General features: G+C 39.9%; 1 protein-coding gene and 2 pseudogenes across 1 annotated transcript; all 3 read left to right on the top strand.

Annotated features, from left to right (window-relative positions):
• Window positions 1-197, top strand: LOC120781062 (annotated as a pseudogene).
• Window positions 198-3,758: 3,561 nt separating this feature from the next.
• On the top strand, window positions 3,759-3,960 carry LOC120781032 (annotated as a pseudogene).
• Window positions 3,961-11,918: 7,958 nt separating this feature from the next.
• Window positions 11,919-12,406, top strand: LOC120780884. The gene is made up of 2 exons (XM_040113120.1): window positions 11,919-12,012; window positions 12,141-12,406. The coding sequence occupies exons 1-2, from the start codon at window positions 11,919-11,921 to the stop codon at window positions 12,368-12,370; spliced, it is 324 nt and encodes a 107-aa protein (XP_039969054.1). The 3' UTR covers window positions 12,371-12,406.
• Window positions 12,407-12,760: the final 354 nt, after the last annotated feature.

Here is a 12,760-nt window from a genome sequence, read left to right as displayed (position 1 = left end):
AAGGCTATACTTTACAGGATCATTTCTGTGTTCATTTAAATCTTTTTGTAAATCGACCCGCGATGACGAGGTATATCGTTTTATCTGACAGCGTGAGGTTTATGAACTTCATTTCTAATATTGTGTTGTGGCATATTAGATATGATGTTTATTCGAAAATCACTCGCTTACAACGGATAAAACGACTTCTGAGTGGTGATTCATATGAGCATGTGCAGATACACAAGATAGGATAGAAAGATGTATGCCTTTTAACATCGTATACTATACTAATAAATATTTTTCGTACTAATAGAAATTAAATTTATCATGGCAATATTATGTAAGTATATGTATATTAGGTATATTGCTGTGACAAATTTAATTTCTATTAGTAAGAAAAATATTTATTAGTATAGTATTACGATATTAAAATGCAAAAATTAAAGACTAAGTCCGTCGAGATTCGAACCTGCGTTCACATTGTGTCTTTTTATGTGCTTACCACCAAAACCACTATTGACACTTTCGTGGCATAATTTTGTTTAAGTATAGAAATATGCTTTTGTAGAACATTTGCTTTCGCAAACATACAGACAAGTGTGCAAACGACATAATATATGTATGATTGTTTCGCATTTTGCTTCTACGCCGGTCAAATTTCTATACAAAAATCGGCTGAAATGTGAGAAAATAAAAAATCGAAAACTAGGGCAAATAATTTTTAAAAATTTTATTGACAATTAAATATAAATACAAATACATGTAAATTTACTTAAATTTATTTAAATTTATTAAAAAACTTATTTAAATTTATTAAGAAACTTATTTAAATTTATTGAAAAACTGCAAAGAAAAATAAAAAGAAAATTCATTTTACTTTGGCCCAGTTTTCTGCGCAATACAAATGCAACGCCAATAATGAATACAAGAAATTGACTAAACATCATGATATAAGATATACAAATTATAATATGACAACCCAATTCGAAGAGTACAAAAGAGAGATGGTTGCGCTGCATATTCCCTTCCGCAACGAAGAGACAGAACTACTTACTTTCCGAGTCAAAATTCCTTCATTTAGACTTTGCTTTATAAAATGTGCATAATGAATTTAAATGTTCTAGTTTTCTTTCATACAAAATGATATGCATTTCTGAATATCACTAAGATAAAAAACGCTAATTTTGAGGCGCTCTCACACTGTAATAAGTTGGGCATCCCTTTATCCCTGGTGAACAGTCTGTTAGATGTAATTACTTCTGCTATTCACATGTGTTAGCGAATGGATTACCTATGCGTTATTCATAACAGCAATATTAGTTACCCTAAGAGTCATTGTTTTGGTTTGTTACCTCTGACATACAAACATGTTAGCGTATGTATTTGAATTTTTTAGCAGTAACAAACATATCTTTTACTTTATTTTTATTAACGTGTCACTTCGTTACCTTTAATAAATGCATACTCTAGCATTTCAGTTATTTTTTTGTTACCATAACCATTTCCAATTCTTTTAAATAAAATAAAATATATTTATATATACTTACACACATTTTTTAGCACCAGTAAGAAAGTTTTATTAGCTTTGAAAAATGGAAATAGGAAAATAAGGGTTGGCCCGATGTTTTAGTTTTAGAGTTGGAATTTTGAGGCTTTGTCAAAGATGCACTGCGCACAGGTTGACTCCGCCACAGTATCTCCTTCCTAGAGAGTCGTAGATGTTGCGTTGAAACGAGCTTTAAGTGTACCTTGAATAGGCCTCTGGAGCGTGCCGATAATGATGGCCAAATGGAGTCTTCTCGAATGAAGGCGTAGGGGCTTGATCCTAGCTTGCTGTGAATGAACGATTTGTTGGGGAATGCCAAAAAGTATTGACAGGCTGCAGCTCAAGGTGACACGACGTAGTTCTTTCATTGTCCCTACTTCGTTTAGTTTGCTGTTGCATTCGATTATAAAATCTGAAGACAGGCGAATCGTTGTCCCGTAATGGTGTACACCCCATGGGTATTTTTAACGCACTCACCTTTTAGTTCACCACAACAAATTTTCAGAAAGAAAAGAAAAACGATTTTATGGGTATATATGTATACGTGTATGCGTAAATGATGGAGGTATGTCCCAATAGGGTTTTATTAAAAATTTACGGTAATTGAAAATTTTCATTTTGGTAGAACGCAGAGTGATGTGGTATATTTGCAAAAATGCGCACCGATTGCTGCTGGCGTCGGAACTGAAGTGAGCGGGATCTCTTCGTCGGTCCCTTTATTCCCTTTGGTGTGTGGGATCAAATGGTGTGATGTGGACGCGCTTTGTGGTTGGTTGGCTCTCATGAGTAGTGTGGAATGTGGATTGTAAGTGGTGATGTGGTGATATGGTGAGTGTGGTGAAGGTTGTGTGTCAGTGTCAGGCTGAGTCCATGTAGTGTGCTGGTGTAGTATGTGTGTTGACGTCGGGGGAGGATGCTCATTTATACATCCCGGCCTCTCTAGGCGAGTATTTAGCTTAGTAGCCTCTGAAGCTGTTGTAGAGTTTTAACAACGTTGCTGAGGCTTGCTGTACGGTGGGCTTACGGCCTAGAATAGCGCCACAGGTTCGTGGTTGTATTGCGTTGAAGAAGCGGGACTCCTCCGCGGTTTCGGTCGCGGGGTCGTCTGATGGCAGTACGGCTTTGATGGTATGATGACGCCCAACGACGGGTTCGGCGGAGCGGTGCTGTAGCGTGTGATGGTGACGCATGTATACCTGGCACTGATATCCTGTGGTATATTCGCGCGTGAGATGGGTAGGGGCCAAACAATTCAGGCAATGCCCATGTACCTGGTCGACCTGCTAGCGTTGCAGAGGTGTCATCCCTTTGAAGATGCCACAGTGTGGCAACCTATATCGGCGGCGACATAGAGCGCATTGAAGCTGTGGTGGTTCCGGAGTCAGTAGTTGCGTGTCACTGCGCGGAGCCATTGGAACTGCTCGTGGGGGCTGCGGTGGTGATGGTTGCTCGCGGCGCTACTACTGGGATAGCTTTAGAGCGCGGAACAGTAACGGCCGAACGTACAGTTGGCATCCCGGCACCCATATTTTTCTGTTAAGAAATATTATTTAAATTGTCATATATATATATATATACTCATATGGATCAACTTTTTTTGTTTCTGTTTTTTCTAGGTACATAGGTATTTATTGCGAGTGGTTATTTTATTATTATTTATTGAAGTTATACTTCTTATACGAGTTCGGAAAAGGTTGCGATAGATTCAGGATGCGCAACCTTGCTCAATATGAATCTAGGCAACCTTGTCTGCGAAGATGTTCGAGCAGTAAGCGAAGCGGTGACAATCGGCCATCGTTTGTTCGTTTCTTTCGGCACAGCTCGGCTTTTCTACCAACAACACAATGTTGCCATGCTTATGCTGTTGTTGTTTTTGTAGAACAATGTTTCAATTTTTGGTTGGTGACATATTCAATTAAAAATAAATTCTTTTCGGATTCGAACCTATGTACGTGCTCGTCGTAACTTTTCAAGCGCTTACCACCAACACCACCATTGACACTTGTATTGCGTTCTCCTAATTATGGTTTGGTTATGCATGAAAGAAATATAAAATGGATCGCCGATTGTTACCTCTTTCCTTGCTGCTGCTGCGCGTATGTATGTTTGTATGCTTGTGCATTATTGAACTTATGCTTCTTTTTCTTTCGTTTGTCTTTCATTTCTGCGAATTCTCAACTATTTTGCGTATATTTTGGTTGAAATACTCTGCGTTGGCCGTTGAAAAATTAAGGCTATACTTCACAGGATCATTTCTGTAGTTAGTCTTCATTTACATTTTTTGGAAATCGACCCGCAATGACGAAGTATATCGTTTTATCTGACAGCGTGAGGTTTAAGAAGTTCATTTCTAATTTTGTCTTGTGGCATATTAGAAATGATGTTTCTTCGAAAATCGCTCGCTTACAACGATAAAACGACTTCTGAGTGGTGATTTTAATGAATAAATTCCTTTTGGTTGAAATGCTCTGCGTTGGCCGTTGAAAAGTTAAGACTATACTTATCGGGATCATTCATTTCTTCAAAGAAATTAATGACCTTTAGAAATATGCATATTTGCATTATTTCGTTGTCATTTCCATATTCGTAGCAATAGAATTTCTATGGCATAAGTAAAGTAATGGCCGCCGATTTTCACCCCTTGCCGCTGTAGCAGCTTCGCCTACAAACATGCGGAAATATGTATGTATGTATAGGTATGATCGTGAATACATATCGACGCGGATTTTTGCGAGAAGCACCAGAAAGTTGTGCAATTTATGATTTTTAGCTTTTGCCATCGTCGCGAAAAGACGACTTGTTGGCAAAGGCATGCTCGGGGAGATGTTACGGCCTCTGTTTTTATGAATGAAGCGAGATCGCTTGTGGAATTTGCGCCTGCGTTCATTAATGGAATCGTTTTTGTTGTAAAATGTACTACACTTGTTCTTCGCCAATTTGGCTGCCATATTGACTTGTGAAGATCAATTTTTTGTTGGTGACATATTCATATGTGTACGCATATGTATTTTTGTATGCTTGTGCATTATTTGTTTGGCAATGTATGCAAATATATGTACATATAAGTATATGTGAATGTATGAACATGCAAGTCAATGCGCGCACATGTAATAAGTATATTGATAAGTGATGAAATTACGATTTCAATTTCCGAACGCCCACATGCGTATACATACACTCATATGACACAGGGCTAGCTTGGGCTACTGTGGGGGTCAGCAGGTGGCGGATAGTTGAACGGCCTCCAGATATGAAGGTTAGCTGCGAATAACCAATAAGCAGTCCCCGACCAAAGCAGCAGGGACGGAGGTATAGCTTAAAAGACTATATCTACCCGATGAAGTCTCAGTGATGGGGCGAACCGACACCGCCCAAAACTACGTGTCAAACAAAGAAAAATCCCGGGAGCGTCGGCCTCAGATTGAGCGGCTCACTGGGCAGCGTCTGTCTCCAGGTCAGGAGCGGCTGAACTGACCAACAATAAACAGAAATTGGAATAATTGGAATAATTCTTACAAAACGGATGCCAGATTCTAAGCCCAGTAAGACTCTGGTGCAAATCTACTGGAAACGGTTCTCAAAATGTATACATTGGTGCTGACAGACGTAGCATTCGGTAACTTTAGTAAGCCGAGTGAAATCTTGCTGAAATGGCTTGCCGGCTAATGTTACGAATGTCTTCCATCCCCACAAAAACCCTAGCAAGGCCTCAAGGTACGTTCGATGCTTGCCGTCATTGAGTTGGCGCTGCAATTTCGGTTGAGCCTTACTCCCGATTACCGCTGATCTGGCACTGAACATTGGTACCCATAAGGACCTTCGTCAACCCTTGCGTGACCTACCTGCATTGCAAAGACAACCACGGGATCATCACAGCGATTGCACATAGCGAGCAGAGATAGCGGCCTCGAGAGGGGACCCAATTAAATGAACACCACAAACCATAATAATGAAATCGAACTTGAAAACGTAAACCTGGCCTTTAGGCGAATCTCAAATGTTATGCGAGCACCGCCGCTGCATACCAACCACGAAAGCAGCACAGCAGCAGCTGTTGAATAAGACAAGCAGCAAGAAGTAACTCCTATGGCGAGGAAAACAATTACTGGAGGAAATATGCCAGCCTTTTATCAACTCGGCGAACAGATTGGCAATCTGGTTACCATGCTTGAGGATGGAAAGAGACGGTCTTTTCACCAGGCTATGAGAGACACGATAGGATGGATAACCTCATTATATGAGCTAGCTGCCTCTGAACGTGCAACTAAACCAAACCCCTGTGAATGGAGGGAAAACACGTCCCAAACTTCGCCGTAGGTTGTGATTGCGATGCAAGCGAAGAGGAAGCTTGAAAACGAAGAAGAAACGTCAAAGAGTAAGAGGCGAAATGACTGTGGTAAAACGCAGCAAACGCAAATACCTGACAGTGTATCCCTTCCTCCGGAAGATCAATCACCTGAATGGCAACTGGTGAAAAACAAACGTAATAAACCAGAATTGAAAAAAAGTAGAACCAAAGATCCCAAAACGGATGATTTCGAAGGCCAGTGATATGACTTACGCAGATATGCTAAAGAAAATGAAATCAGACCCCAGACTTCAAGACCTCGGTGACATCTTGAGCAAAGCAAGGAGAACGGCGAGAGGTGAGCTTCTGCTAAAACTCAAAGCGAAAACGAAGGAGCCTTCTAAAATCCTCAAGGAACGCGCTATAGAGATCCTAAAAGATATGGCAGAAGTTAAAATTCTAGCACAAGCAGTTACGCTGGAAATTAGAGATTTAGACGAGGCAACGACAGCCGAGGAAGTATGTGTGTCTATAAACGACAAATTTCCTGAGGAAGAGAATGTAGAGCGAAGTGCTATCAAATCCATGCGACGCCTCAAAGATGAAACGTAAATTGCCATTATTATGTCCCTTTGGCAATATCAAAAAAACTCCTAGACGCAAACAAAATAAAAATAGGTTGGATTAATTGTAGGGTCCGGGAAATTATTACACCTGTCCGATGCTTCAAGTGCTTGGAGTTTGGCCATATATCGCGCAGCTGTAATAGCAGCAGAGATCTCACCGGCTCTTGCTATAGATGTGGAGAAAAGGGGCATGCCGCAAAAGGATGCAATAAGGAGCCATTATGTCTCTTATGCCCTCAAGGCACGAATAAGCACCCGACTGGTAGCTTCAGCTGCCCAGCTTATAAAAAGGCTGCTGCAAGATCGCAATGATGAGATGTCTCCAATTAAATCTAAACCATTGCTTGTCAGCCTAAGCACTGCTGACGAAAACTGCCTTGGACCTTAACACAGACGTACTATTACTTAGTGAACCATATAAGACCTCAAAAAATGACAATAACTGGGTCGAAGACAAGGACGCAAAATCTGCGTTATGAACTTTCAACAATATTCCTTTTGAAAATACTCAGACCATTAAAGAAAAAGGCTTCGTGTATGCAAAGATAAAGGGCATACATTTTTACAGTTGCTACGCCGCCCCTAGCCTATCCCTTATTGAATTCCAGGATATGCTATTTAGGCTCACATCGCGCGCCAGAGGAAAAATCCCGTTAGTCATTGCTGGTGACTTTAATGCACGGGCGGTTGAATGGGGGAGTACGATCACAAACGCGAGGGGCACAGCCCTACTATCATCCCTTGCAAGTCTTGATCTTATACTCCTTAACAACGGATACAAGCCAACATTTATCAAAGGAAGAGCATCATCGTATATAGACCTAACCTTCGTAAGCTCGTCGATAGCAACCCAAACCTCATGGAGAGTTTCGGACGTTTATACACATAGTGACCACCAGGCTATAATATTTGACATCAATATTCAAAATACGCAAAATGCTGGTATTCGCGCACCTAAAAGCATAATAAGACGCTGGAAAACAAAAGTCTGTGATACAGAAATGCTCGAGTACGCTATTAGCCAAGTAAAAGAGGATCCACAAGGGGACGCTCGGTACCAGATAAAACACATAACAAAATCGCTGGTAACGGTAGCCGATGCCACGTAGAAAAGACGGAGGAAGCAAGGCCCCACTATACTGGTGGTCTGACGAAATCGCTCATCGTAAGAGCTGAATGTCTCAAGTTTCGACGCAGACAAGAACGGGCTAGAGGAAGAGGGGATTTTGCGGAACTCCTTATGAACTTCCGGAAAAAAAGGAAAGAACTGCAAAAGGCCATAGCCTCACACAAAAAAAATGCCTTCAACCAACTTATCTCAGAGGTAGATAACAACCCTTGGGGAAAAGCCTACCGAATCGTAATGCAGAAAATAGGTAGATCAAGAACCCCACCTATATCGCCCGCAATCTTACGTAAGATAGTCCATAGTTTATTTCCAAGATACGAACATATACAAGTCCCAATTCTCCAAATCAACCCGGACGAAATTGCTGAAGTATCCCATGAGGAAGTACAACATGCAGTGAAGAAAATCAAGATAGGCAAAGCACCCGGTCTGGTCGGAGTACCCAACTTCGTTACTAAGCGCATCATCCAAAGAAAGCCAACATTGTTCCAAAACGCATACACAAGCTGTTTGAAGGAAGGGATCTTTCCCAAATGTTGGAAGCGTCAACGCCTCGTTCTTCTCCCCAAAGGTGATAAACCTTCAGAAGAACCCTCGTCATATCGGCCCTTATGTATGCTTGATACGGCTGGAAAAGTTTTCGAAACAATTATTAGTAAGCGGCTGGAGAAATATACCGAAGGAGACGCTGGGTTGAATCCAATGCAATTCGGTTTCAGGAAAGGACGAAGCACAGTGGATTCGATAAATGCGGTTACCAGAATAGCGGGAAAAGCACTGGAAGGGAGTAGATGGCGTTGGGGTGACAAAGAGTACTGCGTTGTCATCACCCTGGATATCAAAAACGCTTTCAACTCAGCGAGCTGGGTCCTAATTATTAGAGCCCTGACAGAGTTAAAGGTACCGGACTACCTTATCCGAAATGTGGCAAGCTATTTTGAAAACAGAGTATTAGTGTACGCGACAGAATGTGGACCTGAAACATATAAAGTAACAGGCGGCGTTCCGCAAGGGTTAGTTTTCGGCCCTGTACCCTGGAACGTGATGTACAACGGAATCTTGAGAGTCGCGTTGCCAGAGGCGGTAAAAATAGTAGGGTACGCGGACGACATTGCGGTCGTAGTAGTAGCGAAAACCCTAGACGAGGCGAGGAACAAGTGTACTGAAAGCATTAACAATATTAAAAAATGGCTCGAGACAGCTGGCTTACAGCTAGCTGCACACAAAACCGAGGTGGTTTTAATGAGCAGTCGAAAAACAGTGGAATCAATTGAGATATGTGTTGATGGGCTTACCATAAAGTCAAGCCCACATCTCAAATATCTTGGAGTAATCCTAGATCATAGACTTTCGTTCAAGCAGCACCTAATTGCCACACACATCAAAGCGGCGAGATCTGTGCCGGCAATAGCAAGAATAATGCCCAATATGCGAGGCCCCAGACAACTAGTCAGAAAGCTGCTGACAAGCGTCAGTAGCTCCATCATTCTGTACGCGGCGCCAATTTGGATATCTGCTATTAAACATAGCTCATATATGAGAGGAGTTGCCTCGGTTCACAGACTGGCGTCATTGAGAACTTGCTGTACATTCAGAACAGTGTCGGATAATGCAATCCATGTTATATCGGGAAGACTCCCCATAGACATAGCAGCAGAACGTTGCTCATCAGTCCGCGATATGAGGGCTAACATATCACCTAACCAATATAGACAAGAACTGATAAAAATCGACGAGAAATGCCTCCGAAAATGGCAGGAGAGATGGAATAACTCAACGAAGGGAAGGTGGATCCACTCTCTGATACCCAATATTAGAGAATGGGTTACGCGGGATCATGGGGAGGTGAACTACTACCTTACGCAGTTTCTGTCTGGCCACGGCTGCTTCAGAAGCTATTTGCATAAATTCAAGCATGTGGAATCTCCTCTCTGCATGCACTGCGAAAATTATATAGAAACAGCAGACCACGTACTGGTGGAATGTGTCCGCTTCCAAAAGGAAAGACAAATACTTTCCGAAAAACTAGGAAAGCCCTACCCATACGCTCAAGGGACGTAGTAAGTTTCATGCTAACTTCCCATCTAGCATGGGATATTGTATGTGGGATAATAGCGTATATTATGCAAAGGCTGCGAGAAGATGAAATCGCTGAAAGATCGAGAGTGCAGTCCCGAGAAGCTGCAAACCTATGACACCATAAGAAGTTACATGTAAAAGAGCTGTTCAATTCTTAAACAATACCTGCCCTGCGAAGGAAAGTCTACAGGTAGTTCCGCAGGGAAACACAGGTCTGTGGGCAAGGGGTTGCTTTAGCACGTATGCGCTTCATGCGAATCGGGCATAATTGTTGGTACGGGCCAACAATATCTTTTGAAGAAGTATGGTTTGGTTATGCATGTAAGAAACATACGATGGTTCTAATAATTTAGTTTAAGTATAGAAATATGCTTTTGTAGAACATTTGCATTCGCAAACATACAGACAAATGTGCAAACGACATAAAATATGTATGTATGATTGTTTCGCATTTTGCTTCTACGCCGGTCAAATTTCTATACAAAAATCGGCTGAAATGTGTGAGAAAATAAAAAATCGAAAACTAGGGCAAATAATTTTTAAAAATTTTATTGACAATTAAATATAAATGCAAATACATGTAAATTTACTTAAATTTATTTAAACTTATTGAAATTTCGTTTTGCATTTTTCGGCACTTTCAAATTAATTAATATAAGTAAAATTCACGACTTAACCCGCAAACGTCTTATTCGTGCAAAATTTCCAACTTTATGAAAATTTGAGCAATTATTGACACTTCAATTTTATGTAAAGTTTAAAATATGTTTACATATGAATATATAATATATTTGATACTTGTCTTAATATACAAAATTGGGCCGAAACGAAACAATAAAATACATAATTACTTTTGCATGTCAATATGGAAATGCCGACGGCAAAACGCAAAGGCATATATCGCACATACATACATACAAGCGCTTTCTTGGTTGAAAGCAAAAATTGAAGCATGAGAAATTGAAATGCCGACGGCAAAACGAAATTGCTTACATTCGTGCATTGCGTATGAATCATGAAAATATCATCATAATGTTTAGGTAAATCTTTTATATATTTAAAATGAGTTATTATAAAATAAGATCTAATTAGCATTAAATAATTTGAAAAATAATAAATAAAAAACAAGTAAGGAAGAGCTAAGTTCGGGTGTCACCGAACATTTTATACTCTCGCATGATAAAGTGATAATCGAGATTTCATTATACGTCATTTACATATTTTTCAAATACCGTATTTGTGTAAAGTTTTATTCCGCTATCATCATTGGTTCCTAATGTATACATATATCATACAGAGAAGGCATCAGATGGAATTCAAAATAGCCTCATATTGGAAGAAGGCGTGGTTGTGAACCTATTTCACCCATATTTCGTACATGTCATCAGGGTGTTAAGAAAATATTATATACCGAATTTCATTGAAATCGATATAGTAGTTCCTGAGATATGGTTTTTGGTCCATAAGTGGGCGACGCCATGCCCATTTTCAATTTTTAAAAAAAGCCTGTATGCAGCTTCCTTCTGCCATTTCTCCCGTAAAATTTAGTGTTTCTGACGTTTTTTGTTAGTCGGTTAACGCACTTTTAGTGATTTTCAACATAACCTTTGTATGGGAGGTGGGCGTGGTTATTATCCGATATCTTCCATTTTTGAACTAAAGTTTCCGAGATATGTACAAAAAACTTAGTTGGGAATGGGGCCACGCCCACTTTTCCAAAAAAATTACGTCCACATATGCCCCTCCCTAATGCGATCCTTTGTGCCAAATTTCACTTTAATATCTTTATTTATGGCTTAGTTATGACACTTTATAGGTTTTCCGTTTTCGCCATTTAACCTTTACATAACTTAACCTTCTTATGGAGCCAATAAATACGTGTACCGAGTTTCATCACGATACCTCAATTTTTACTCAAGTTACAGCTTGCATGGCACGGACGGACAGACATACGGATTTCAACTCTACTCGTCACCCTGATCACTTTGGTATATGTATATAACCCTATATCTGACTCTTTTAGTTTTAGGACTTACAAACAACCGTTATGTGAACAAAACTATAATACTCTCCTTAGCAACTTTGTTGCGAGAGCATAATAAAAGAGTTCTACATACATATTTCCATCCTATGGAATATCAAAGAAATCATTTTATAAATACATATATTTCTGTCTCTTCATATTTTCGGTTAGAATATGTGAGAGAATTGTAAAAAATGTTAAAATTGCGAGGCGAATTCCGACCTACCTGATCTTCACAAGACAATATGGCAGCCAAATTGGCTGGACCTCCGACCAATGTTGATAAAATAAATGACAGTGATAATACGCATAACACAGCGGATTCCAGGTTATGTTATGGTAAGTTTCTCTTGAATATTTCAATTGTCCGTAATAGATGCACCTTGTGCATTAAACTTGTGCCTTGAAACTAATATCAATTGGATTGGCAAAAATTTTAATGTTTTGATTTTAAATTGATTTTACAGCGGAAAAAGACAGTGTAGCCCGTGTTTCAAGAGGAGGGAAAACAGTACAATATTATCGTGAATACCGAGCACGAAAGAAAGCAGAGCGGGAAAAGGAGAAATTGGAAATGATAGCTGGCAGTCAAACGAAGAAGAGGAAAATAGCTGCGGAATATCACAGAGCGCGTAAAAAAAGATTCAACGTTTGCTGTTCCATCAATCACTGCGGGAGCATCTATAACTACTGTTGAATCAACGACGGTCAATTCACCGATAACTCCTGGGCCTTCAACGCGTGTTGATGGATTACAAAAGAGAGATGATTACGCTGCATATTCTTTTCCGCAACGAAGAGACAGTCAAAGTTCCTTCATTTAGAATTTGCTTTATTCTTCATTTTATGTGCATAATAAATTTATGAAATGTGAATTTAAGATTTCTAGTTTTCTTTCATACAAAATGATATGCATTTTTTGGAATATCACTAAGAAGTATAACTTCATCCGCGCGTAGGGACTCCACGCACCTTTTTTTTTTGTTTATGAGTAAAAGTAATAACGTAAACCGTACGTTTCGATACTATCGGCGGTTGGCAAAAAGCATAATTTAACGAGCGGTGTGGTTAGCGTTCTCGTTTGTGT

Source organism: Bactrocera tryoni, unplaced genomic scaffold (genome assembly GCF_016617805.1).
Source record: "Bactrocera tryoni isolate S06 unplaced genomic scaffold, CSIRO_BtryS06_freeze2 scaffold_25, whole genome shotgun sequence".
NCBI classification, from domain to species: Eukaryota; Metazoa; Arthropoda; class Insecta; order Diptera; family Tephritidae; genus Bactrocera; species Bactrocera tryoni.
This window is presented reverse-complemented; position numbering and strand designations above follow the sequence as displayed.